Genomic DNA, 26,247 nt, shown 5'->3' on the forward strand with positions numbered 1-26,247 from the left:
AGAATCATTAAATCAGCCATTTTTGCTTAACTTGTTCTTCTTTGTCATAAAAGTTCAATCTTGGCAGGGAAGAGGGCCAAAGAGGACTCCATAAGTAATATGTACAAAAAGCAGATAGAATTTTTCCAAAGAATATGATCTGCTTAAAGAGGTTATTAATTATTTTTAAAGAGAATTCCAACTTAGAAACACAGAAAAACCAAGGATGAAGAATGTTCCTCATCTCCTGCCAGAGAGGAAATGAAATAAATATGCAGAAAGAGACAAGTAATTTTGCAAATGATCAATATGGAAATTTATTTTGCTTGACTATTAGCTGTTATATGAATTTGAGGGGTTTTTTTCCTTTGTAGGGGGACAGTTGGTCAGAGAGAAGGAATAAAAAAATAATTATTTGATCAATGAAACTAATTTTTTTAAAGAAACACAAATACTGAATTTTATACAGTAAATAGAACTTTATTTTTTCCTCTGGTCATCCTAGATTGACATTGCCAACAGTCACAGATCAGTATATGATACAGTTATGTATTAACTATTTACAATTTACAATTTTTTTTCCTGGAAAATATAAGTACAAAAGCAAAGTAAACAAATGAGGTACTGCCATTTGGATCCATCAGAAGCAAAAACTTAAAGAACTAGTCTTTAGCCAAAAGAAAAAAAATCAACAAATCAATTTTTGATAATATAGTTAAATTCTTCTAATTCATCAGGAAAAAAAATCTATCAAATTTTACTTCAAAATGTATTGCACAAGTCATTTAAACAGATTTCCCCCCCCCAAAAAAAACCAAAATCACCCTAAAAATAAATAAATCAAAGAGGCAAACCATCAAGTTTAAATCTTAAGAGAAAGGAGGAAAAAGGGATCAGAGAACCACTCACGGGATCATCTCTGGGATTCATTCATTCATTATAGTCAGTACTCAAGCCCTTCCAAGTGTCGCCACCCAGCTGAAGAGAAAGAACCAACTGTTGCCAGTTCACCCTTCACAAGGTAGTTTAGCTGTCTTCATGATCCAGTGTCATCTCTATGCCTCTCTCTAGGGGCCTGAAAAAGCAGCTTGTCATTCGTCATGCCTTTTCTCAAAGAAAAATAGAGACGTGGACAGTTTTTTAAGCAGCACAATCAAGGAACACTCTTCATCCCAATTTCTTCAAGATGACAATCGTAGCCATGACTAGAAAAGGATAAAAAGCAAGAAGTAAAATTTTCTGTTACCTTTTCAGACTAAAAAAGAACAAAGTATTTTTATCAGTAAAATTCAAATTGTAATATAAGGTCTAATAATTAGCCTAAAGGTCTAGAAAGATTTCAAAGTCAAATCCCACGATCTCTTTATCTAATTCTATAACACTTCAAAACTATTTGATGATGGTGGTTGTTTCATTTTTGAAAAAAATTAACAATCCAGAATCAAAACCTGCTAACCTCTACTAAACAAAAAGGTATCAAAAATATCTACCTCCTTTTGGTCCTGTTACCTCAAAAGATGCTTAATAATGGATCTATTATAAGCAAAAAGTCCTTATTTTCCCTAGCAAAAGGCAGCCACCAAATCTTGAGAATGATCTTTCCCATTAAAATTTGCTTGGTATTGCAGCCCTTCAGTTTGAAAAGTTAAGTTTCAAATAGTGGACTAGTTTCTAACCCTTGTGAAGAGCAAAAACTTTTAAACTGACGCCAACATTTCCTTCACAAGACTTAACAGATTAAACTATCAAGGAAGGGGATCCGAGAAAAATTTCTAGGCTAAATAAACTACTGGAGATAAATAAATGAAATTAAGAAATCAAGGGGAACCTTCAAAGATACCAGTCCCAGTTGTTCATCCCTTCTCCCACCAACACTGTATAAAACATAAAATTTAACAGGAGAGATAATAATCAGTGTTCTTGAAATTACAAGAGAAATGAGCTGATTTTCTAAATCGATTTGGAAAACAACATCTTATGTTTATAATAATTAGACTTTTACATATTACAACTGTATATTCATAATAAAGTTACTTTAATGATCATATTGATATTAAATTATCAGTATTGTTTCATCTTCTTGGTCTATAAACTGCCCTGTCAAGTTTGAAACATTTTTACAGCCACTTATGTTTCTGCAAAAACTCCCTGAGATGAAACCTCTCCAGCTCTTCATGTTACTCATGGTTTGCAAATGTTTGGGATCATGTCCTACCCCAGGAGAATGGAAGATCCTGGAAGGAAGGACTGGCTAGGGTTGACCTTGGTGGCCCCCGTGCTTACCAAATTATCTGATATATGACAAGTGCTTAAGAAAAAAAATGCAGAAGTGCATTATCAAATTAATGTATTCAAATGATAAAAAATCACAAATGTGAACACCTTAAGTTAATGCCTAGGTTCAATTTAAAAAAAAATTAGAACTTTGTAGTCTATTCACAGGTTATTACAACTCTTTAAAGAAATACTCAATAAATAGGAATGATACACATTAAAAACAGAATAAGGTCTAATATAATCACAGATGTCTTTAAATCAAAAATGTTTGGAAATGAAAAATAGTGAAAAGTCACCAGGATCAAGGTCATAATATAAGTCTAATTAAACTTCACTCATTAATTACTTCATTAATTCACACTTTGTGAAAATTCAGACAGACCAGAATGAACATTTTGGGAAGGGGGGGCACCTTGGGGATGGGGGGGGGGGGGTTATAACCAAAGACTTCAATAGAATGAACAAAATTACAAAGGGAATTTTTAGATAATAGAAGAGGTCTCTGTTGGGCAAAACTTGAAGCACATTTAGAGTTATTAAAAAGTAAAAAGAAAATTATTTTCCACAAATATTCTTTACATTTCCTCTAATTCAGGATTGTCTTCTACCACTCTGGGCACATTTTATCATATGCTAAATTTCAAATCTGTGATACCTGTAACTTTAATACTAATTTGCCATTTGCTTTACATTTTTCTCTCTTATTATCATTTCAAAAATACCCTGAGAATTTTGTTGTTGATGTCATCTTTGGAGGAAGGACAGGGAGCAGGGAGGTGGGCTGCACATTTTTTTACTCCTGTGCTAAAGGTTTCCAAGCTTAAAACATCCGATGAGTCCTTGAGAGGTTAATGTTTGACAAAATTAGAATAATCTAACCAAAGTAAATGTAGGCCTAAAATGAAGATCAGCTCATGATGAAAGATTTCCTTTAGAGAGGAGCAGAATTCCAGGGAAAGATTCATTTCATGCAGGCTATTTGATTTGGTGGAAAAGATACAGCAGAGAGTATTAGTATTCTTCACTCACCCACATGCTAACTAAGCACAGACTGACGACTTATTCAGAAGATACCACTGCGAGCTGAAGCAAACTACAAAGTCAGGAAGAAAAAAGCTCATTGAACAATTTTTTAAGAATGAACAATAAAATGCGTAAATACAAAGTTAATAGGATGAAATAAAATTCTACTTAACTTTTTCTCCCACAATATAAAGGAGTTAAAGCCAATTTTAAAGGACTTCCCCATGCTCAGCACCTGCATAACTGGATTTCTGAGATCCCTTTACAAATTGCACAAAACATTTTAAATGTGATAATGTCTACTGAAGGGAAGATGACTAAGATAATCAAGGTGCAATTCATTTTAAGCAAACCTGATGTATGAAAATCCAAAATTATAAGAAATTTGATGACTGTTTGCTATATAAAAGTCTAATCTTTAAGAGTTTTTTTAATAGAAGCATGACCAGTGCATTTAAAATATGATTTGATTTACAAAATAAAAAACTGAAAAAACTTAATTTTATAAATTAAGATACATCTGTATTTTGAAATTTCAATGCTGAACAAGTCATATAAAATTACTACTGGTTGAATGTCTTATATTTAGAGACAAAATATACAAAATAAAATGAAGTTTTGTCTAAAATAGTTACCAGAATAAAATTTCAGTTTAATTTCTTGACTTAAACCTTTGAGTCAAAGAACCAGGCCCAGATCACAATTCAGTACTATATTAAAACAAACTTGTCCAAATGTAATGCATGTGCTGTAATGTACAGGAAAGTATCCTAAGTACTGGGTAATTTTAAACTTTGAAAAGGTTAACCAAAAACTGTTATTAAAAATTGAATCCAAGAGCGCAAGAGTTAGTTCCATTCCAGAAGCTTAATTCTATTTACATTCAAATTCAATGGCAGAATTTGGGATGTTCCCAAACCCTAAGATTTAGTGACATGTCAGTAGTGATCCTTCATCCATTAAGAATATTATTTTCCTAATCTATAGTTTGTGGACCTATGTTTCAATTCCCTAGCAGGAATAAAGACTGATCTGGTCCACTGGGAATCCTTCTATGCAAAAAGGAGCATATTCAAACATCTTAGATATCAAACACAATTCAAAAGGTTCTACTAAAACAAGGTGAAGGTGCTTTTGGACAAGAAGAGAAGGGGGGGGGGAAGAAGAGGACAAAGACCAGTTGGTGCAACTTTTTTAAACCTTAAGAGTTTGAAAGTTAGAAATAAAATTGGATGACTATATGTATACAACAAGAAATAATACAAGTGTACAATCAACAAAATACTCAAGAGGTAATTAAGGAATTATGAATTAAACTAAATCTCTGTAACGTTGGTTGGACTTTCCTAACAGACCTGGACAATGAAAAGCAACAGTTCAGATTTTCATTAAACTTCAATTCTGGCTATCCAAGTAAATCTGAATTTTAAAAAAATGTTGTCTTATGATAGCTAGAGGGATGGAAACTGAAGGTCAGAAGACCTGAATTTGAATCCAGTCTCAGACACTTACTAGCTGGAGGAAACCAAGCATATCATCTCACCTGCCCTTCTGTTTTCTCATCTATAAGCTGGGGATACAAGGGCATCTACCTCCCAGAGTTGTATCATCCTTTAATATCCTATATAAATGCTAACTATGTTATAATTATTAGTCTTTGTTTTAACAAGGGATTTTGTAAACACAGAGGGAATGTAGCATGAGCCTGGCAATCCTAGATTCCAGTCTGGACCCTGATCCCAACTGGAAAGAGTCTTTCATTGCTCCAAGTTGCAGTATCCTCATCTTTAAACACACCCAATAAAGACTGTAAGGAATCATTCTGATAACATCAACATAGAAGGATAAGGCTTGTTTGTGAATATTTGGGTGCTTGAAGCAATGGAGAAAAAAAGTTATACCTGCTTAATATTCCTTAAATATATTTCTCTTTTTTCATTACCTTGACTAGGGGAAAGGGGCTGGTGACCAGTAAATTAGAATTATTTCTACTTCTATTAATTGTGGAAGTGAAGCATCCAACAAGCCAGTGACTGACTAGTTAAGGCACAATGTCCTGGGGTTCTAAAACTTAGCTAATGTCAATCTTATACCTGGGAGAGAAAACTCTTCTGAGGACCAAGAGCCATTCTCCTGTGGGACCAGAACTGAATTCAACATCTGAAGGTGGACCTCAAAAATCCACACAAATCAGGGTAGGCTAAAGGATTTAGACCAAATCCACATCTAGCTTCTTAGAGTAGATTTCTTATTTTCAGGCATTTATTAATATTTCTGTATACTATTCTTTTCCTTTATAAATAAACTATGGGAAACCAAACTTAGGATCTAAAATTTGCAGTAGAGAGGACAGAGGAATAGAGGATTTAGGACCAACAATCTCTTAATCCAAGATTTCTTGTTTTCAAGGTAACCAATTTTCAGAAATTCTCAGAATCTCAAAAATTGGAAGGAACTACAGAGAATAATTCATCTGAGTAGCTCAACACCTGAAGCCAGGACTTAGAGATTATAGGTTGTTAAATTATAGCACAAAGGAATTCCATTACCAAGGGGCAGTGCTATCTGGGTGACATATCTGGGAACTAATGATGGTGGTTGAAAACGAGAAATTTATAGAGTATTACAAATTCAAATTTAGAGTATTACAAATTAAATCACCTGGCTGAGTGTTGTTGCATTTTATCCTAACAACTCACTTAAGTAAGTGCTATGATTTATCATTTCACCCATTTTGCAGATGAAGAAATTGAAGCTGAGAAGAAAACTGTGAGTGTGTATCACACACACACACACACACACACACAAAACAGAGTAGGTATCAACAGGGTCTCTATTTAACTGGGTAAAAATGAAGACTGGTAACCCACTCTCTCATAAAACAATCCTGTTTAACCTCCTACAATATATTTTCACTGGCACCCAAGGAAGCCCAAGTGCCTGGGGCCCCTGACAAGCTCAATGGCAAGTGGCCCCAGAGGCAGGAAATGCACAGGGACATTGTGGGGGACAGAAGAAAAGACTAAATTTAGTCGAAGAAAGGGTCTTAGATGAGTTGTCAGTATAGATGAATTGGGCTTTCTCCTTTGGGGATATGCTGACCTGGTCTGACCAACAGCAACAGCAAAACAGGAAAATCAGAAAAGCAACCAATCAAAACAGAAAGGGAGGTGTCAAGAGAAGAGAAGGGGACAACCTCCCTACAATGACTCCAAAGCTTTAGGATCTTGGGAAGGATATGGATGGTCTCTGGCTTTTTCCTGGGATCTCTCTCATCAAAGGTCAGGGCTGCCTCCAGAAAAGACAAAGCCTCCAGAGGTTGGAAACTCACAGATCTCATGCCAATCTCCCAAGAACTTGGGCTAAGAGTTCTTTTCTCTCTCTTTTCTATATACATCATTTGGGCACCGTGCTTATCAGGAAAGGAAATAAGCATTGATCCATATAAGCCAGGTCCTGGGCTAGGTGAGCACTTGCCCATCATCAGTTATCCTCACACCAACCCAGGGGGCTAGAGGTTATTATTCTCCCATTTCACCAGTGAGGAAATTGAGGCAGATGGAGCATAAATGACAAGTCCTACAGGCTGCCTGTCAGGGCCCAAGTATAAAAAGCTCTCTTAGCCAGGTAGGGTTTTTTTTTCCTGTTACAATTTCCCCAAAATAATTAAAGAATCACTGTACATCTGAAGCAGTAGAAACAAGACTGACCAGAACCAACCTACCAAGATGAGCAACACTGGACAAGACTAGTTTCCAACTACCACTGTGGATCAGTCACTGGACTGGCAGGGGAAGTCTGGAGACCCAGTTTCAAATCCTATTCCCTCACCAACTGCATGACCTGACTCCTATCTGATCCTCAGTTTCCTCCTTTGTGAAAATGGGAAGAATAATGCTTGCCCTATCAAACTTCCAGGAATTGAGTGAGCTAATTCTGGGGAAAGCACCGTGCAAATGTAAACTAGTATGATAGAGCAGTCCTTCAGACCTGGGTTCAAATCCCTGTGTGCCCACAGACAAAACAGAAGCTCAACTCTAATCTGCAGGATGGAGCTGCCAGCTGGAATGCTGTGATGGGGAAGGCTCATGAGCAGGGGCTGCCATCATTACTTCAAATAGACCACTTCAAACCCCAGCTGATAGTTAATATCAGCAATCACTACAAATTAGGTCATGGTTTCTTGTTCTGATTGTCCAGATTTAAGTGGCAAAGAAAATGCTATTACTTAAAATTAAAGATAGGACCAGTTGTTTTAACAATTACACCCTTGCACATGATGATCAGAAATATGAACTCGATGGCCCAACCATCACCACAAGGAAACAATGACCCAAAAGATCTGGCCTAGTAAAGGAGAACAGAGGTACAAGGGAGGTAACAGTTTGTTTCTATACCACCACATTCCCAATTTTCACCTGAAATAAATCTAAATTAAGTTTTCAACATGGCAGAATTTTAAAGTTAGTGTTGGAAGAAGCCTTAACAATTATCTGGGATGCTCCTGGCTAGCTGGCCTCTTTTCTATGGAAATCCCATCCATTCTTTCAGCCCTGTTCAACTGCTCTCTCTTCCACCAAACCCTTCCTTATCTGCCTGACCGATTAAGCACCTTTATCACAAGTTCCTTTATGGCAGGCCCTGTGTACTTTACATTTGAATTTACCCAGTGGCACCAGCACAATGGCTTGCCCAAAGTAGGCATGTGATGTAGTTTAGGGCTAATATCTTAGGCACAGTTGTGTCTTTCCGTTTAGCACATATTTAGGAAAGGTAGACTATGTGCAAGGAACTGTGATGGGCACGAAAGGGGGAAAAGACAGTTCTACTCTCCACTGCCAATCAATCAACAAGCATGTGCCAGGCTAAGTGCTGGGATTCAGAAAAAACCAAGGAAATAATCTCTCTCCTTGAGAAACTGCCATTGCCCTGGGAAGACAGAGCCTCAAGGGTAGCAACCAGGTCTTGGGCTGCCTTAGTTCTCCCTAGGTTCCACTGTGACCTTTGACAGATCTCCAGCCCTCAGGACCTGCCTGGTGACCACTGCCCTTGCAGCCCTGGAGGAGAACACAAGAGAAGGAGAGAGATACAAGAAGAGTCAATGATGTCTAGCTTCGGACTGGGAGGCTGGAGACATCATGCAGCAAAAGCCCAGGCAAAGCACTGTGGGAGGGGCCGGTACTGGGGCAGGAGCTCAAAGGAAAGGTAGGAGGCAAACAGGAAGAGAGGAAAGAAAGCTTCAGGGTGAAGTCTTTTTGTTTTTGTTTTTCAAATAAAAAAGACTTTCGATTTCTAAGCATTCAACATTTTTAACCTAATTACATTTAGCAGATAATGGCTCTTTGAGCTCGAATACATTAGCAGAATTGAGCTCAGCTATAGAAGTAGTTATTAAAAACCAATTATTTTTACATTCTGACTAAATTTCTCCAGAGCATCAGGCATTCCCAGGGGATGGGAAGGAAGAGCAGAGAAATAGCTCACAAGCACAAATGGGAAACTTCATCAATGCAACAGCGCAAAAGTAAACATGCACTTGCTAAGGTCACAAAGGCAAGTTTCCCAAATGTAGTGCTGCCCAGTAAATAATGCAAGGTCCATTAAAACTTCATTGTCTGGGGTGGCTTGGTGGTATAGGGCACCAGAGCACCTGCCCTGGAGTCAGGAGTACCTGAATTCAAATCTGACCTCAGACACTTAATAGCTGTGTAGTTGTGTGACCTTGGGCAAGCCACTTAACCCCATAGCCTTGCAAAAAAAAAATCTAAAAAAAAACCTTATTGCACACCGTAGCAGCCAGCCATCAGCCCCCAAGAAAGAACAGCTGGCTCCAGGATGCATCTGGCCTTTCTTCAGGGCTTTTTGCCTGTTACATTAAACTAAAAAGATTGTCCAGAGGAACAAAGGCAATCAATTTTGCCTGACCTTCCCAATCTTTGTATTTTTCCTACAAATCTGACACAGAGTAAATATGCAATAAATGTTTGCTGACTGACTTTTCAAAATGAGGAAGGGCAAATTTATTGAAAACTTAGCTAGAAAACCCTTATTCTGAAAGCCCAAGCAAAGGCAATGGCCATTTGTCACAGGGATGTCCCAGAGGGAATTACCGTTTGGGTAGATGGTGGACCATGGGGCTTGAGGGGAAAGAGATAAGGGGAAAAAAAGAGGTGACCGAGAAGGAGAAGTCAAATACCCAAGCCTACAACTGAGTCCAGGGCTGCCCCACTGCCTTCACTAATCAGACCCAAAGAGAAGGTCTATAAAGACATTTTTCTCATAGCTATACAGAAAGGCAGGTTTGTTCAGCATGACTTGGGAGGAATTTTTTCCAGTCAACTGATTTTCACAAAGAAGCTTTGTCCAACGATCAATAACTAACTACCTCCTTCTCCCGTGAAGGGGTACCAAAGGTTCAGTAATTCTTGAATTCCATGATCAAGAATTTGTGAACCTCAATCATTTGTTTCTGGATTGGAAGCATAAACTCTAAGACATTAATTGAATTGGGGTCAGGAGATTAGTAATTATACTAGAAAAATATCACCCATCCTTTTGGCAATCCTCTTTGTGTTTGCACATAACTTACAAAGCAGAAATAGAAACAGCAATATCTAGTCCTTATGCGAAAATATCTTTTCTCTTCTAAAATACCCAGCGACATAGGATTTTAGGTCAATGCCCTCATGGTGAAATCCTTCTCAGTGTTTAGGCCTTTGAACAAGAAGAACTAAGGCAAAGTTAACTTATTTATAACTTAATGAAGCCTGTCTGCAAAGCCTACCATTGGCCGGGCATCTTCTCGTTCTAAGATTTTCTGAGTCTGATCAGCTGGAAACTTCAGGACTGTGGTTATGACTTTTGCCATCGTCTAAAAGAAAAATTAAAGGGATTAATGATAGTTATCATAGAAAAGGAAGCCCAACAATAACAACTTGATATGCACTAACTAGAAATCTGTTAACCAAGCTAAGAGTATTCTTCTTTAAAAATCTCAAAGAAAGCCATGACAAATGAAGTATGATGTGAAGATCATCAATCAAGGAAATGAGAGACAAAACTGAGTAATACATTATTCCAATCAGATGGCATCCCAAAAGTCTTTTGGTTGATCTATGATAAAAGGGTGCTTCTCAAAGAGCAGAAGCTACCTGGCACTACCCAGTTCAAATACTCTTAGCCGTTTTCATCTTGTTAAGATGAACTTTGGAATTCTGCAATATAAATGGCTCATCAATTAGTAAGGCCTTTTCCTTTGGAACAATCTATCTGAGAACTGATGCAATGACAAAATATATGTTCAAAGTAATCAGAAACGATGGTCACCCCAAGCCCAACTGAGACTCTATCACATCATAGATCTCACAAACACTGGCTACTGCATGAACATGAACATGCTCTGGGATATTTGGGGATTTTTCCCCCAAGACATGCAGCACATCAGCCTACTGAAAAAAACAACTTGGATTTTAAATAAACACAGGATGTATTGCTTTGCGGAAGACAGATGAATCAAAACATTATACATGGCAGCTTGCAAAACAAGACCCTAAGTTGTGCAGATCTGAATAAATATACCATAAGTCAGACTGTTACCCATAAGCTCCTGGAAAATTCTCCTCAAAGGATGAAACTTTCCCTATTTGGTTCTCAAGGTGAGGAGTTTTGAGGGAAACAGAGAGGAAAGAAGACACCACTCATGAAAATAAGATAACAAATTCAGTGTTTAAATATAAAATCATGCCCAGATGTCAAGGACGTATTAGAGACTGGTTTTAAATAGTGTAGAAAATTGGGAGATATAACCTTATAAGCGTTTGTCCTTTGCCTATGTGTATTTTTGCATTTACAGAGTACACCTCTACAGGTGTGCATTTTGTTCTCTGTGTCCAGAGACGTATGGGGTTGGGAATATCTGAGATAATAATACTGTCTATCACCAGCTAATTGTTTCTATAATCACATGACAAAAGCAATGTCATCATTGTTTCCCAATGTAAAAGTCTGTCCTTAGAATGCCTGTTTTTACTTCCAATGGAGTCAACAGAAGGCCCAGGTATATTAAAAATGTTCCACAAACCAAAACCTAATATTATAAATTATAAATTTGGGGTTTGTCAATTCTCCTATCCCTCAAGACCATCATGAAAACTAAGACTCAGAAAATAGAATTCAGTTCTCCAAAGGTTTTTAGAGACAGCTTGGACAAAGTTTCAACTCTTTCCCTTACTAATTAGAAGAGCATGGCCCAGTACTAGGTCTACAATTCAAACATGTTGGTATCTTCAACATGTCAAACTATTTCATTATAATAATTTCAGAGTCATTTCCCATCATGGTCCAGAAGGTCAAAATTCTTAAGAGAGCTTAAAGACCCATCTTAAGAAAGATCCTTAAAGAGAGAATTGGGGTTATGGTGGAGTTGACATAGGTAGCTCAAGGTCACAAAAATCTACTTGTGCTACTTAAATATTACAAATACCTTATGCACATGCAACATGAAAGTGCTAGCTAACCTGTTAGGAAGGCACATACTGGACACATGTGCATCCAAAAATCTGTTCGAATAAATGAAATGTAATTAACTATTCTACCCATTGTCAACTTTACTAAACACTTTATTCGACACCATGTGTGTGTGTGGGGGGGGGGAAGCAACATTCATTTCATCAGACAGTTGGGGTTTTATAGTGTGCAGTTGGTGAATTCACCATGATGTCCCCTTATAAAATTATGTAATTTACAGACTGCCCAGTTAGGGAGCCAAAAACTCTTGCCAAGTATAGCGGAAGATGTCATCTCAATAGAGTTGCCCCAGACCACTGCTACAGAACACTGGAAAAGGAGATTGAATGAACTGTTCTGACAACACATTTCAAGTACAGCAGGGAAAACATAGAAAGCTAAAATGGTTTGATCCCTTTTTCTGTAAGGAGAGGTCATTATACAACACTTGAAAGCAAAAAATGCTTTTTCTAACCTAAAAGAGGCAAGGGACTTTCTCTATTGACAATAGTTCAGATCAGGGTTGTCCAACCTTACTTTTAAAAGTTTTTATTGAAACAATAGACCATATATTTTGATTTGCCATTTCAATGAGAGCTCTGCCTTAGCCGTTTCCTTTCCTAAAGCACTGAGTAAACCCAGAGGCGGGATGAATAAAATCATCCTGTGGGCTACCTTTTGGATAGCCCTGGTTTAGATATTCAGAACCCAAGAAAGGACAGGAAGACACTGTGGATGCTGCTCTCTGTGGCAAACCCTTGACTCTCTAAAAATCACCTCCCATAAAAATGAAGGCCATCACGAGCAATAGCAATAGCAGATGAAGCAACACAGGTCAAAGAAAACGTGCATCCCGCAAAATGGGGCCTAGCTGCGCATGATGATGATATCATAGAGGGACAACACTCGTGGGCACCATCATTTGCAAGTCTCAGCTAATATCTAAAAAGTCTGTCAGCATGGACAGAGATGCTCAGCACAACCCAGAGAAGGAATGACATGGCTGGCTGTTGTTCAATACCAACTTGAGGGTATTACAGAACTATAACAGATCATCTTTCACTTGCAGTAGCCAGAAAAGTATAATAAAAGCTACATAATTTTTACTCGGGAAAGCAAAACAGACTTTCTCCTCAACTTCTGGCAGATTATGAATCACTAAGCTTTCTGAAGAAAGCTCTGGTAATGCAAATTCTTACATCTGGCTGCAAGGGCTAAAAAATGAGGACAACCTAATGTTCAATGACATAATGTCTTAGATCCTTTTCAGTTCCTCCTCATGCTGCCCCTCTCCCTCAGAGGGAGGCTGAGGACTGATGGAAGGCTAATCCATGTGTCAGAGCACCAGAGTAAAGCCACAGCCCATCCTCAGGGCACAAACAAGAACTGAAGGAGGGAAAGCCAAGATCCAATGAGAGAACAGAAGAGTCTAGTATTCCTAAGTTGTGTGGTAGATAATAAGAAAATGGAAGGGTCCTCTCCTTGACCCTGGAAGGCCATAATCTGGGAACACTATGGACAGGACCTTTCTGATATGTGATCTTCCATTCGTGCTCATGAGAATGTTAAGCCTTACACTGATTAGCTAATTGGTGATCCCATAGAGAATCATGGCCAAACAGATAACCTATGTCACTGAGCTGCCAAGAGGGTGGTCTGGGACACTGTGGAGTCCTGTAATTCTACTGCTCATCTGCATGTCATTCCAAGGGTTCCTGTGGAATGTGTTCTTGTGTTTTATTTTCAGGTCTCATTAGAAACCAAAGCCATAATTTGTTGCAACACACTTGTCCTCTCCTCTTCAAGCTATCTGAGTACAAATCTGGTAGGTTCAGAGAAACACGCATACCCGAGCTCTCCACATGCCCCAGATATGTGATTCTATTCCTATAACATCAAATTGCAAGTAAGAAGCTACTTACTCTAAGGAGCAGCCGAGGGTCTGGACATGGGGACACTTCCTCCAAAACAGATGGGCCAAGCCATTAGACGCATAGATAACTTTAATTCTAAGGTGATCAGCTATTTCCTGGGAACTGTTATTTTTCCCCTTAACCAGTTAACAATTCTTCCTAAACATTTGTTCTTTATTCTGGAACATTTGAAATAATGCTACAAAAACCAAAGCGTTTCAGAAATGGAAAAAATCATTTTCATATTTTTAGTAGAGCTGAAGTCACAAAATAAATTATTTCTGGCATAATTCAACATAAGAATACCTTCCAGGAATCAGCATTACCAAGAGAAATCATAAATTAATATTTACAGATGTAATGAACCTAAGCAAGATCTGCCAATTCATTTTGTTGCACCAAGAGTGAAATCCTGTATCACATAATCTTCCATGGCCTACAAAGAGCGCACTATGGGATGGACCAAAGAAAAGGCCATGGCAGGGGCATAAGGGACACATTCTCTCTTCTAAACTAAACACCCAACACATCATTGGAAACAAGTTTTCTTCCGTACCTTAGTTTCACGACCCATCATGTATTCAAAGAGCACTTTTCTCAAGTACTCAAACTCAGTTGGCTCTCCGAACAGAGAGACATCGGCATGGCACAAATTCCCCCCTGTCAAGAAATAAATCAAGCACTCATGTAAATAAACTGTTTAGTAATTAGAAGATTAATAGAATAGAAACAATAAGAAAATAAAACGATCATTTTTGCCTGATGCTATAATTATGTGAATAAAATCTAGCCAAAGAGCATTAGAATGCCTCTGCTTTATGTCAATCAGGTTTTCTGGTGTGGATTCTCACTTTGGAAGAGAAAACTTGAGCACTATAGCTATCATTCTTTTAAAAAAAAAATGCATATAGGGACTGCAGTAATTCAACATCCTAATTTTGTTTCATATTATTTAATTCATTCACTTACAACAGTTTATCTACCCTAAATAGTTGTAGAATGCTCTGCCTTTATTATTCTAGCAAGGTTCTTTTTGTCTGTGTAATATTCCAGAATGATATACTCCTTTTACAATGTGAAAGTTAATAGTTTTCAATTCACAATGACTTCATTTGAAAATGTGGCATAGGATGGAATAACTTTACTAAAAACAGTAAATGAGCTTTTCTCTTTTATTCAGGTTTTAAACATTCTCAAACAGAAAATATGACTGCTGATCCAAAAGCTATAGATTATCTGTCATCAAAACTCTATTTTGAATTTGAAATGTACCAAAGAACAAACATTTGAGATACATAATAAAGAAATCAACTTTTATCTGGGAACATAAATGTCTACTCAAATTGTGGAAGCCACCAGGATTTTAAATGAAAACATATTCAATGTAATTTTGTTTCTAGGAAATGTTTTCCAAAGAAGCACTTCTATCTGCTCTTATACTATCCTACATTCTAATTTAAACTTTCTCTTTTACTATGGTATGTGAAAGTTAAAGTTTCAAGTCATCAAGTGCTGATTATTGGACAAGAAAGCTTGCTCTAAAAATCTCTCTTGTTTCTGAGTCTTGGCTTTAAGTAACCACAGTGCAAATTATATTCATACAAATAAGCACGTTGTGTTGAGAGGTGCCATGATATGATGGGCAGAACATTAGGCCTGAAATAAAAACTTGGCTCAAAGCTTGCTACTAATAATGACTAGCTGTCACATGACTACTCTCAGGTTCAAGATGAAGATGCTGTTTGTCCTTCATCCTCAAAGAAGACCATGACAGCAAGGGAGGAGATGCCATGACAAGCACATGAACTAGATTTGAGGGAGGGGGACCATGCTAAGTCACCAGGATCTCCTCCAAGATCATCCAAGTTGATTGGAGATGGCCCTGGATGTGAGGCAATCAGAGTGAAGTGACTTGCCCAAGGTCACACAGTTAGTGAGTATCAATTGTGTGAGACTGGATTCAAACTCCCATCCTCCTGACTCAGGGCCAGTGCTCTAGCCACTGAACCACCCAGTTAACCTCAGGCTCAAGGAAACTTCCTAATCTAATAAATCCATAAAGAGTTCAGGATCGGGGCGGCTAGGTGGCGCAGTGGATAAAGCACCAGCCCTGGAGTCAGGAGTACCTGGGTTCAAATCCAGTCTCAGACACTTAATAATAACCTAGCTGTGTGGCCTTGGGCAAGTCACTTAACCCCATTTGCCTAGCCAAAAAAACCTAAAAAAAAAAAGTTCAGGATCTATAATGACTCTAACAAAGTCTTTTATTGTGTTCAAACATTTATTTGCAAAAAACTCATCTAGTGCTCCAAAAGATAGAATTTTTACAATCTGAAAAGCAAAATGGAAGCCATCAGGTTTAATCCATGCCAGAATAAGAAATCCTTATACAGTCAGTCAACAAGGATGAATCATTTCCTAATTATGAATCATGATTTACTAAGTGTTGAGGATAACCCTCTCTCCACTGCCCCTAACACCCCCCCCAAGAAGTTGAGATTCGAATGTGCAAATGTCACCCGGAGTAGATACAGGGTAATTTTGGCTTGGAAAGCCCTAGAAGCTGGCAAAGCTGAGAGGGGCTGTCTGTAAAAGATGGGCTTTGAGCTGAGTCTTGAAGACCTCCAGAGATCCTAAGATGTGGAAGGGAGGACACCCAGTCAGTGAGAGCACAAAGACACAGGGCTGGAGGCCAAATGCTGCACAAAGAAGAGCAGCGAGGTCACCCTGACTGGACTGCAGAGGGGAGGTAAAGAGGGCTGCAGGGGGATGGGGGAGAGATGAACAGAAGAGCTTCACATTTTATTCTAAAAACACCTAAGGTCACCAGAGTTTCCTGAGTAGAAAGAGGCCACCGTCAGACATGCAGTTTAGGAAATCACAGATGAGAACCAATTAAAGGCAAGAGACCTAAGCCAAAAGATCAAGTAGAAGGCTACACAATGAGAGCTTATGGTAGGGTGGCAGTTACAAGTGTCAAGAAAAGGGAACACGTGAGAGGTTGTCGGGACAGAAATGACACACTCAGGTAATTGTCTGGAAATTTGGAGAAATTGAAGGGGAGGAGAGCAAAGCTTCCACGTGAATGGAGAAACTCAAGAAGGGAGGGAATAGTGGCATTAGGGGAAAGGAAAAGAAAGTAATTTTTGCTTGCCAGGCTATCCAGTTTGAGTTGTCCAGAAGGTGCCTACAGTTCACGGGAGTCACTAGGGCTGGACCATAGATCAGCACAGAGATGATCACTGGAGTCCCACAGGAGAGGACAGAGAAAAAAGAGGAAGGAGTCCAGGACAGAGGTCTGCAATGGGGTCAGACAAGAGAGGTAAGGTAAGACAACAAGATGATGAGAAGTTAGAGAAGAGAAAAACCTCCATGAGGAAAAGGGGGGAAAGAGTCAAATGCTGCAGAGTGGTTAAATACCAGTAAGAATTCTGAGGGAAGTTCTTAGGATTTGGTGATTCAGAGACTGTGAGTCAGTTGAAAATAACTTTTTTTGAAAGTAAAGTCATAGGTAATTGCAGAGAGCAGTCTCAGTTGAATGAAGGCTTTGGAGGCCAGATCACAATAGGTTTAGAAGTGAGTGAGAAGAGGCAGCTAGGTGGCACAGTGGATAGAGCACCAGCCCTGGAGCAGGAGGACCTGAGTTCAAATGTGATTTCAGATTTGAAGAGTGAGAAGAGAGGAACTGAAAGTGCTGAGTGTAGATACCTTTTTGAAAAAACATAGCTGAGAACAAGAAGAAAAATACAGAATACTGGCCACAGCGATGGTAAGATCTAGGGAGGTTTTTTTAAGGTTGAGGAGACTTTGGCATATCTGTAAACACTAGAAAAGAATGAGTAGATGGGGGAGACTAAGATGGGCCCAAAGGGATGTGCACATGAGGAAGGACAGAGCCTCACACACTGAGACCCTTGTGGGAGTGTCCCAAAAGCTCAGGAAGCCCCCCAAAACCAGGCCCAGGCTGGGAAAATGAGCAAGCAGAGAAACAAAAAGAAGACTATTGAGAAATATTTTGCAAATGAGCCCAAGAAGGATCAAAATACTCAGTCTGAAGATGAGGAAGCACAAGCTCCTGAATCTAAGGACTCCAAGAAAAACAGAAATGGGCTCAGGCTATGACAGAGCTCAAAAGACTTTGAAAATCAAATGATCTAAAGACTCCAAGAAAAACAGAAATGGGCTCAGGCTATGACAGAGCTCAAAAGACTTTGAAAATCAAATGAGGGAGTTGGAAGAAAAACTGGGAAAAGAAAGGAGAGACATGCAGGAAAAACATGAAAATGAAGTCAGCAGCTTAGTCAAGGAAATCCAAAAAAATGCTGAAGAAAATAGCATGCTAAAAACCAGCTTAGGTCAAATGGATAAAACAATTCAAAAAGTTATTGAGGAGAAGAATGCTTTAAAAAGCAAAATTGGCCAGATGGAAAAAGAGATTAAGAAAACTCTCTGAAGAGAATAAATCCTTCAGACAAAGAATAGAATTCAGGGAGATTGATGAATTTACCAGAAATCAGGAATCAATACTTCAAAACCAAAAAAATGAAAAATTAGAAGAAAATGTGAAATATCTCATTGAAAAAACAACTGATATGGAAAACAGACTTAGGAATACCTGAAAGTCATGATCAGGAAAAGAGCCTTGACAACATTTTCAAAGAATTACTACAGGAAAATTGCCCTGATATTCTAGAAGCAGAGGGCAAAATAGAAATGGAGAGAATCCACCGATCCCCCCGAGAAAGAGATCCCAAAAAAACCAACCCCTAGGAATATTATAGCCAAGTTCCAGAACTCCCAAGTCAAAGAGAAAATTTTACAAGCAGCCAGAAGGACACAGTTCAAATATTGTGGAGCTGCAGTCAGGATCACACAGGACTTAGCAGCAGCTACATTGGAAGCTCGTAGGGCTTGGAATACAATATATCGGAAGGCAAAAGAGCTTAGAATGCAGCCAAGAATGAACTACCCAGCAAGGCTGAATGTCCTCTTCCAGGGAAAAAGATGGACTTTCAATGAACCAGGGGAATTTCAAAGGTTCCTTTTGGAATGGCCAGAGCTGAACAGAAGGTTTGATCTTCAGATACAGGACTCAGGTGAAGCATGGAGATTGGAGGAGAGGGGGGAAATATGAGGGACTTAACGAGGCTGAACTGCATGTATTCTTGCATAGAAAAATGACACTGATAATACTCATATGAACCTTCTCAGTTAATAGAGCAGGTAGAGGGAGCTTTTATAGTTGAAGCACAGGAGAAAGCTGAATTCGAAGATAAAATATGGTGTAAAAATGGAGTCAACAGAAAAAAAGGGAAATGGAATGGGAGAAAGAAAAAGGAGAGGGGGAATAGTCCAAGATATTTCACATAAGATTTTTTTTTATTACAATGAGCTATTGCAATGATATGGAAGTGGGGAGGCAAGGGGGAATGAGGGAACCTTTGCTCTCATCAGAGGTGGCTAGGAGAGGAAACAGCAAATATACTCAATGGGGTATAGACATCTGGAGTAAGAAGGAGTGGGGAGCAGGGGGAAGGGGTGGGGATGTGAATAAAGGAAGAGAGGATAGACCATGGGGGGAGAGTGGTCAGATATAACACATTTTCTTTCTTACTTCTTGCAAGGGGCTGGGATTGGATGGCCTGCCCAGGACCATAGGGCCAGGTGGATTCTGGGCCTAAGGGGTGGTATGGGGGCTCAGGGCTTCTTGGTCCCAAGACCAGGGATCTGTCTGCTGTGCCACTCAGCAACCCTACAGCAGAGTCAGAGTGAAAGGAGAGAGAAAATAGAGTACATGGCAGTGGAGAAATAAGAAAGGAGGGAGTTGCGATCAGCAATGGCAACAGTGGAAAAATATGGAAGTAACTTTTGTGATGGACTTATCATAAAGAATGAGATCCACCCATGACAGAGTTGTTGGTGTTGGAACAAAGACTCAAGCACATTTTTTGTTATTATTATTTGGGGGAGGGTGCAGGGCAAGTGGGGCTGAATGGCCTGCCTGGGGCCACATAGCAGGGTGATCTTTGGGTGTCTGGGGCCGGATTTGGACCCAGGTGCTCCTGGCTCAAGGGCCAATGCTCTGTCTGCCACCCAGCCACCCCTACTATTATTACTATTTTATTTTATTTGGGGTCTTTTTTTTTCTTTTTTTTGGTTTTTTGCAGGGCAGTGGGGATCGGGTGGCTTGCATGTCACACGGCTGGGTGATTGTTGGGTTTATGAGGCTAGATGTGGGCTCGTGGCTCCAGGGCTGGTGCTTTGTCCATTGCACCACCTGGCCATACCTACAATTATTACTATTATTTTTTTTATTTTAATTTTTTTCTCTCCCCTTTACTTTTTTCACCCAAGCAAGTCTATCTATATTCATGGAGGAGGAGGGGTATTTTGTTTACTTGTAAACAAGAATATTTTATTAATGTAAAAAAAATTTGTACAAAATGAGAATAAAAAATAAATTTAAAAAAAAACACGAGGAAGGGGCAGCTAGGTGGAGCAGTGGCCCTGGAGTCAGGAGGCCCTGAGTTCAAGTCCAGCCTCAGACACTTAATAATTACCTAGCTGTGTGGTCTTGGGCAAGTCACTTAACCCCATTGCCTTGCTAAAAAAAAGTAAAAAGCCAATGAGGGATATGTACAAAAATACTTATAGCAGCAAAGAACTAGAAACTAAAGATATGACCTCGTTTGGGGAATAGATGAACAAATTACGGTATGTGAATATAATTTAAAAAACTACTGTGCCATAAAAATGATGAAAGGCACTATTTCAGGGAAACCTAAGAAGATTTGCATGAAATAAAGTGAGCAGAAATAGAACATTTAAACAAGCAACTTTGAAAGTTGTAATGAAACACCTTTCCATGACTCCAAGAGTTAATATCAAAGCATGCTTCAAAGAGAGCTCTCTCTCTCGGAGAGCAAAACAAGTCATACATACAAACATTTTTAACATGGTCAATAAAGAATTTTGTTTTCCTTGAGTCACTCTGCCTATTTGTTACCATTTTTTGAAGGCAAGTGACTTGCTCAGAGTCACACAGTTAATAAGTATCTAAGGCTGGATTCAGATTCTCCTCCTGAACCCAAGACAAGTGCTCTTATCTACTGTGCCACCTAGCTGTGCCATAAGTAGTGTCCTTTTTTTGGCAAATCAATGGGGGACTTGCCCAAGATCACACAGCTAAGCAGTTTTAAGTGTCTGAGGCCGGGAGTAGAACTCAGGTCCTATTGGCTCTGAGGTCAATACTTTATCCACTGAGACACCTAGTTGCCCTCCTAGTTTATTTTTTCAAAAAAAAAAAAGTATGAGAGAAAAAAGTGGGTTTTATTCATTGAAAAAAAATTTTTTTAAGACAAGAGGCAGCTGGGTGGCACAGTGGATAGAGCACCAGTCCTGGAATCAGGAGGACCTCAGTTCAAATCTGGCCTCAGACACTTAATAATTACCTAGCTGTGTGACCTTGGGCAAGTCACTTAACCCCACTGCCTTGCCCAAAAAAAAGGCAACAAAAATAATTTTTCCTTTATTCTTTTTAATTTGAACAATTTAAGAAACAGTCTCTAAGAATAACAATGGCATAAAGTGTGCAAATAGGTCAGATTTTTAAAAAAATGCTTGGAGATTTTATCACAGCAAAGTCTTGATTACTCCCATATGCCTGCATAATCTGAGAGTCATCTCAGTATACCAACAAGTTGGCTTGGTCAAGGAAACATTTCACAAGGACAAGTTAATAAAGGTATGGACCTGTCCACGAAACATAGAGAGAGCTGGGTGTCAAATAACCCTATTAGGTGAAGTGTTCTTCAAATCAAATGTTGGGACATTATTTCTTCTACTGGCCATGTCAACATAATAGTAGGACTGATTTTGCTGCACCCCTCAACTAATTTGTGTGCTCAACAAACTGGCAGAACAGTCCATTTCTTGACATCCCTTTTTGATAACTATCTCTGAAAGGGTTGGGGAGGGGGAAAGCTCTATTATGGATATTCTTCTCACACCATCACTCCTGGTTCCGGCCAAGTCCTCACAACAATCCTCCAAGGATCAACCAGCCCACTCACTGTCACAGCTAGGGCAGGTGAATCAAGCTTGCTGACCCAACCAGGAAGCCTGAGGGAGATAGGAGATCATATAAGACAGTCCTATCAATCACCATCTCCCTTCAGACCCCAATGGAGACAGCCCAAACCCAATGGAGACAGCCCAAACCCTGATCCAAAGAGCCCTGGGAAGAGTAACATTAAATAATGATAATAAGAAGAGGCAGGACCATCAAGGAATACTGTGACTTAAGGACCACAGGACTTTTCCAATTATCTTGAAGGTGCAATCTTCCCTCTCCACTGTCACTGTCATTAAAAAGTAAGCTCCCTGAGAGTAGAGTGTCTGCCTCAATTCCCTCATCTGTAAAATGATAATAGCACATACCTCCCAGGGTTGCCAAGGATAAAAATCAGAACATAGCTGTAAAATGCTACATAAATGATGACTAGTATTGTTATCATTAGTCAAACTGCCCTCCTTGCTGCGACGTATGCCTTTCTTTTGGCTTCCTTCTCAGATCAGATCAGGTGCCAGCTCTTAAGAGAAACCTTAATTGTTCCCGCTGGCTGAGACTCAATTCAACAAGCATCTTTTGATCATGTAATACAAACCAGATCTGAGAAAGAAAAATAAAAACAAAAAAGCAAAAAACCAGTGTCCGTGCTCTCAATCTAGTAGGGGAAGAAAATATGCAAATAACCTTGTACCACAAAGCAGAATAAAGTAGAGTTCATCAACAGAAGGAAGTCTCTGGCATCAAGCAGACCAGAAGAAGCTTCTTGTGCAAGAGGGCATTTTAGCTGACACTTGAGAAAAAAAAGCAGGAAAGCCAGGCAACAAAGAGGAGGGAAAGAATTCCAGACCTGGGACATGAGCCCAAGAAACGCCTGGAGGCAGGAAATGAAAAGTATGGATGAGGTTCTGCTGAAAAATTCATCTGGCCACAAGTTCCCTATTTCTGTTGAATAAAATTCATTTGGGACCTAGATTTCTGCCTTAATGAATAAAAACTGCACAAATAAAGAGAACTTGTCAAAACTGGTAATCGCAAACAAGTCCAATGTTGTAAAGCATTTTAAATGACTTTTGGAATATACCAGTCATCCCAAGGATTTTTAAACAAAAAGACCAACAGAACTAACAAGATCTTTTGAAATCCTTTAGTGATACACATAAAAAGCAAAAGCTGTAAACTGTCCTCAAGATGCTTACATTCTTTTTCTAAAAAAAAAAATTTATTTTTTCCCCCAAAATAAATTTTACCAATTTTTTTTTTAAATTTTGAGCTCCATTTTCTCTCCCTGTCTCCCTGAGATGGTAAGCAAATTCAATAGACATTATACACATGCTACCATGTCAAACATCCCCATATTATTCATATTGTACAAGAAGACTCAAACAAAAAGAAAGAAAAGTGAAAAACAACATGCTTCAGTCTGTATCTAGACAACATCAACATCGGTTCTTTCTCTGGAGGTGGAAAGCATGTTTCAAGATGCTTTCATTCCAATGAAGGAAATAACGTGCATATACATGATATACACAAAGCATCTCACAAAGGTAATCGTAGAGGGAAAGTGCCAGCAGTGGGAGGGCTGACAAGCAAAAGGAGAAGGTGATGTTTTCAACACCAAGTCAGCCAGAGAAGCTACATCATAAAGGTAAGGAGGGAATAATGTTTAAGGAGGAAGGGAAAGGTTTTGTGGAGCTCAGTGCTTAACAGATTACTTTCTAATTGATCCCAGGGATAATAGAGAGTCAATGAAGTATATTGAATTGGAGGGCAGTGTGCCAAAAGCTGGATCAGAGTGCAGAAAGCCCAGTCACAGGCTACTGCAAATTTTCTGGGCAAGAGATGAGGAAGGTCAGAGCTAAATTGATGACTCCACAATTGGAGAGGATAGAATTCAATGGAAATGATTCATTTCTTCTTTTATTCACAAATAAACAAATAAAAAGAGACCATGGAGCTTTCAAAAACATAGAAGACTATTAAATGTGACTATTAAATATGTCACAAAAAATTATTTGAGAAAACAGTTTTTTTAACTTTTCAGCTGCTTTTCATAATGTTTAGCTATTAAAAAAAAATTAATCAGCACTTCTCTGAGACTAGAGGTAATCATTTCACAAGATTCAATATCTAGTCACACTTTGCCTGGTATTGGAGGCATTTAACTCAAAAGGAAGAATTATGCCAAATCACATAAAACTGAACTTAATGATAACTTTAAGAAATTTTTTTATATAATACCTCATTAAAAAAAGAAATTGTTTTTTATTTAATGCTTAGTAAAAATGAGTAATTATCCTCACCTTGGTAAGGCATCCCCACTGTCGTAACATACATGTTCTTCTCATACTTCTTTAAACGGTCTTCTAATGTATGAATCTAAAAATAACAAAACAGATTTTTTTAAAATGAAAAATGAGAAATTTGTCTAAAAAGTAATAATAACGGCTATACAAAAGATTATAAAAATATTGCCAAGGTAGGAAAGGTCCATGAAAGTTCCAACAACCCACAACAAGCAAGGAGGTGAGGATAAGTTACTAAGAGTATTCAAAAAGTGTTCCTTACACCAGACCTCCAACAGCACAGAGTCACTAGAGTTGGCCAAAGATATTGTGGAACCAAAAAACACAGAGAGGACAGGAGCTAAAGCCAGTAAGAAAAGAAGAAACTAACAGAGAGGAGGAAAGAAATCTCTAGAAGTGTATGCTGAAAACTCAAGACAATCCACTTGAGGTGATAATTCCAAAGGTCAGAAAAAGACTTTATCGAATACAAGTTAGGCACTTGGAGCTTATCTGGTTTCACATAAGTCTTAATAATTCACATATCAATACAAAACGAATTTAATTTCAACTGACTCACTTTGATTTTAGGAGACACCCCCCCCCCAAAAAAAAGATTCTTCTGAGAATTGGATCTTATAGCAAGTAACATAAGATTAATATTTTATCCAAATATAAATGCTCTTCAGGCACTAAAAACAACTATCATATATAAAGAACCAAATAGGGGAATTAAAGATTGTCTTAATTTCAAAACTAAGACATTAAATTTGTATTATATAAAATGATTTTTAATAATTTAAAAAACTTAAATCACTCTGATTCAAAATTAAAAGTCATAGTTCAAAAAAATTCAAGGTCAATTGTTAATCAGCAATATTCTAGCTAAATGTCAAGTTTAGATGTTCACTATTCAAAATAAGTAGCATTATAGATGCCCTTTTCTCCTTTTTGGAAACCGATCCCACTACTGATTTGGTTGGAGGCTTGGAGCAGCTGCATGTCTAGCCTAGGCCCCTTTGCCCCTCCTTAGGCAGCCAAGGGATACTCCCCACCATCCCTGCTCCTAGAGTTCACCAGACCAATGTGGGCTTGGTATGGACACATCAAGTGAGCTGCTGCCTCTGCCTTCCCAGGTGTGCCTGCACAACCACACTCTACTACAGCTTCCTCTTACACAAATGGAAGCCTCCCTCACCTGCTCTCTGAACTCCTGTTCCTTCAACTTGGAATCATTGACAAGAGTAGTTTTCTGAGCCAGCTGGGTCTGAAAGGACAAAAAAAGAGACTTTTCAAACAAACATACTCTTTGTTCACACAAGGTCACATTTTGCAGCACTGGGGAACTTTTTCTTGTTAATACAACAGCCTCTTCCTGGCTCAGTTACAACATAAAATTTTTCCAAAAAGATATCTAATCTAAGTCAAGTCAATGAAATTCAGGACTTACCTGGAGATCCATTATTGTTACCTGAAAAAAGGAAAAAAGAAAAAAGGGTAAGATGAAACAAACGTCAAAGACAGTAGGTATGAAAATGTAAAGAAGTAGCAATTCAAGATTCCAGTTATAAAGCAGTTCTCAATTTGTGAGAAAGTCAATGTAAAATCAATGTTTAAAAAAAACTTTATTAATTTTCCTCAAAATGCTTACTATAGGGGCAGCTAGGTGGTGCAGTGGATAGAACACCAGCCCTGGAGTCAGGAGGACCTGAGTTCAAATTCGGCCTCAGACACTCACTAATTACCTAACTGTGTAAGCCTAAGCAAGTCACTTAACCCCACTGTCTTTCAAAAACAAAACAAATAAATAAATAGATAGATAGATAGATAGATAGATAGATAAAGATAAAGACCCCAAACAAGAACTAAGTGCTTACTACAGCAAAAATATGCAGGTCCTCTAAAAATTTCAAGGCAATATTTCTGCTTATTCTAATTCCTTCTCAAGATCTCAATGGCAGTGAGTTAAAACAACATTTTTTAAATAAAGTACTGCATTCAAATGATGGTAAAACTAGGTTAAGAATAAATGTCAACAGCTAGAATGGGAATAAGTTTTGGAAAGAGTTTTAGAGTTAAATAATCTAAAAAATAAATAAAATGATAATAAATGTCACTACCAGTTACCAAAAAAACAGCTAAGTAGCACAGTGGATAAAGGGGCTAAGCTTGGAGTCAGGAAGACCTAAGTTCAAAT

General features: G+C 38.5%; 1 protein-coding gene across 6 annotated transcripts in view; it reads right to left on the reverse strand.

Annotated features, from left to right (window-relative positions):
• Positions 1 to 438: 438 nt before the first annotated feature.
• The window catches only part of GOLGA4 (golgin A4), a 105,750-nt gene continuing 79,941 nt past the window's right edge, over positions 439 to 26,247 (reverse strand). For 5 of the 6 annotated variants that reach the window (XM_074199060.1, XM_074199059.1, XM_074199057.1 and 2 more), the window contains 7 exons: positions 25,501 to 25,521; positions 25,249 to 25,317; positions 24,069 to 24,144; positions 14,254 to 14,357; positions 10,064 to 10,150; positions 3,286 to 3,349; positions 439 to 1,184 (listed from right to left, as the gene is read on the reverse strand). In XM_074199060.1, coding sequence (XP_074055161.1) covers positions 3,320 to 3,349; positions 10,064 to 10,150; positions 14,254 to 14,357; positions 24,069 to 24,144; positions 25,249 to 25,317; positions 25,501 to 25,521 — 387 coding nt within the window. In that variant the 3' untranslated portion in view covers positions 439 to 1,184; positions 3,286 to 3,319. The remainder of the gene's footprint in view (positions 1,185 to 3,285; positions 3,350 to 10,063; positions 10,151 to 14,253; positions 14,358 to 24,068; positions 24,145 to 25,248; positions 25,318 to 25,500; positions 25,522 to 26,247) is intronic. The other variant, XM_074199058.1, reaches the window with a different exon arrangement.

The sequence above is a fragment of the Macrotis lagotis genome, chromosome 8 (genome assembly GCF_037893015.1).
Source record: "Macrotis lagotis isolate mMagLag1 chromosome 8, bilby.v1.9.chrom.fasta, whole genome shotgun sequence".
NCBI lineage: Eukaryota > Metazoa > Chordata > Mammalia > Peramelemorphia > Peramelidae > Macrotis > Macrotis lagotis.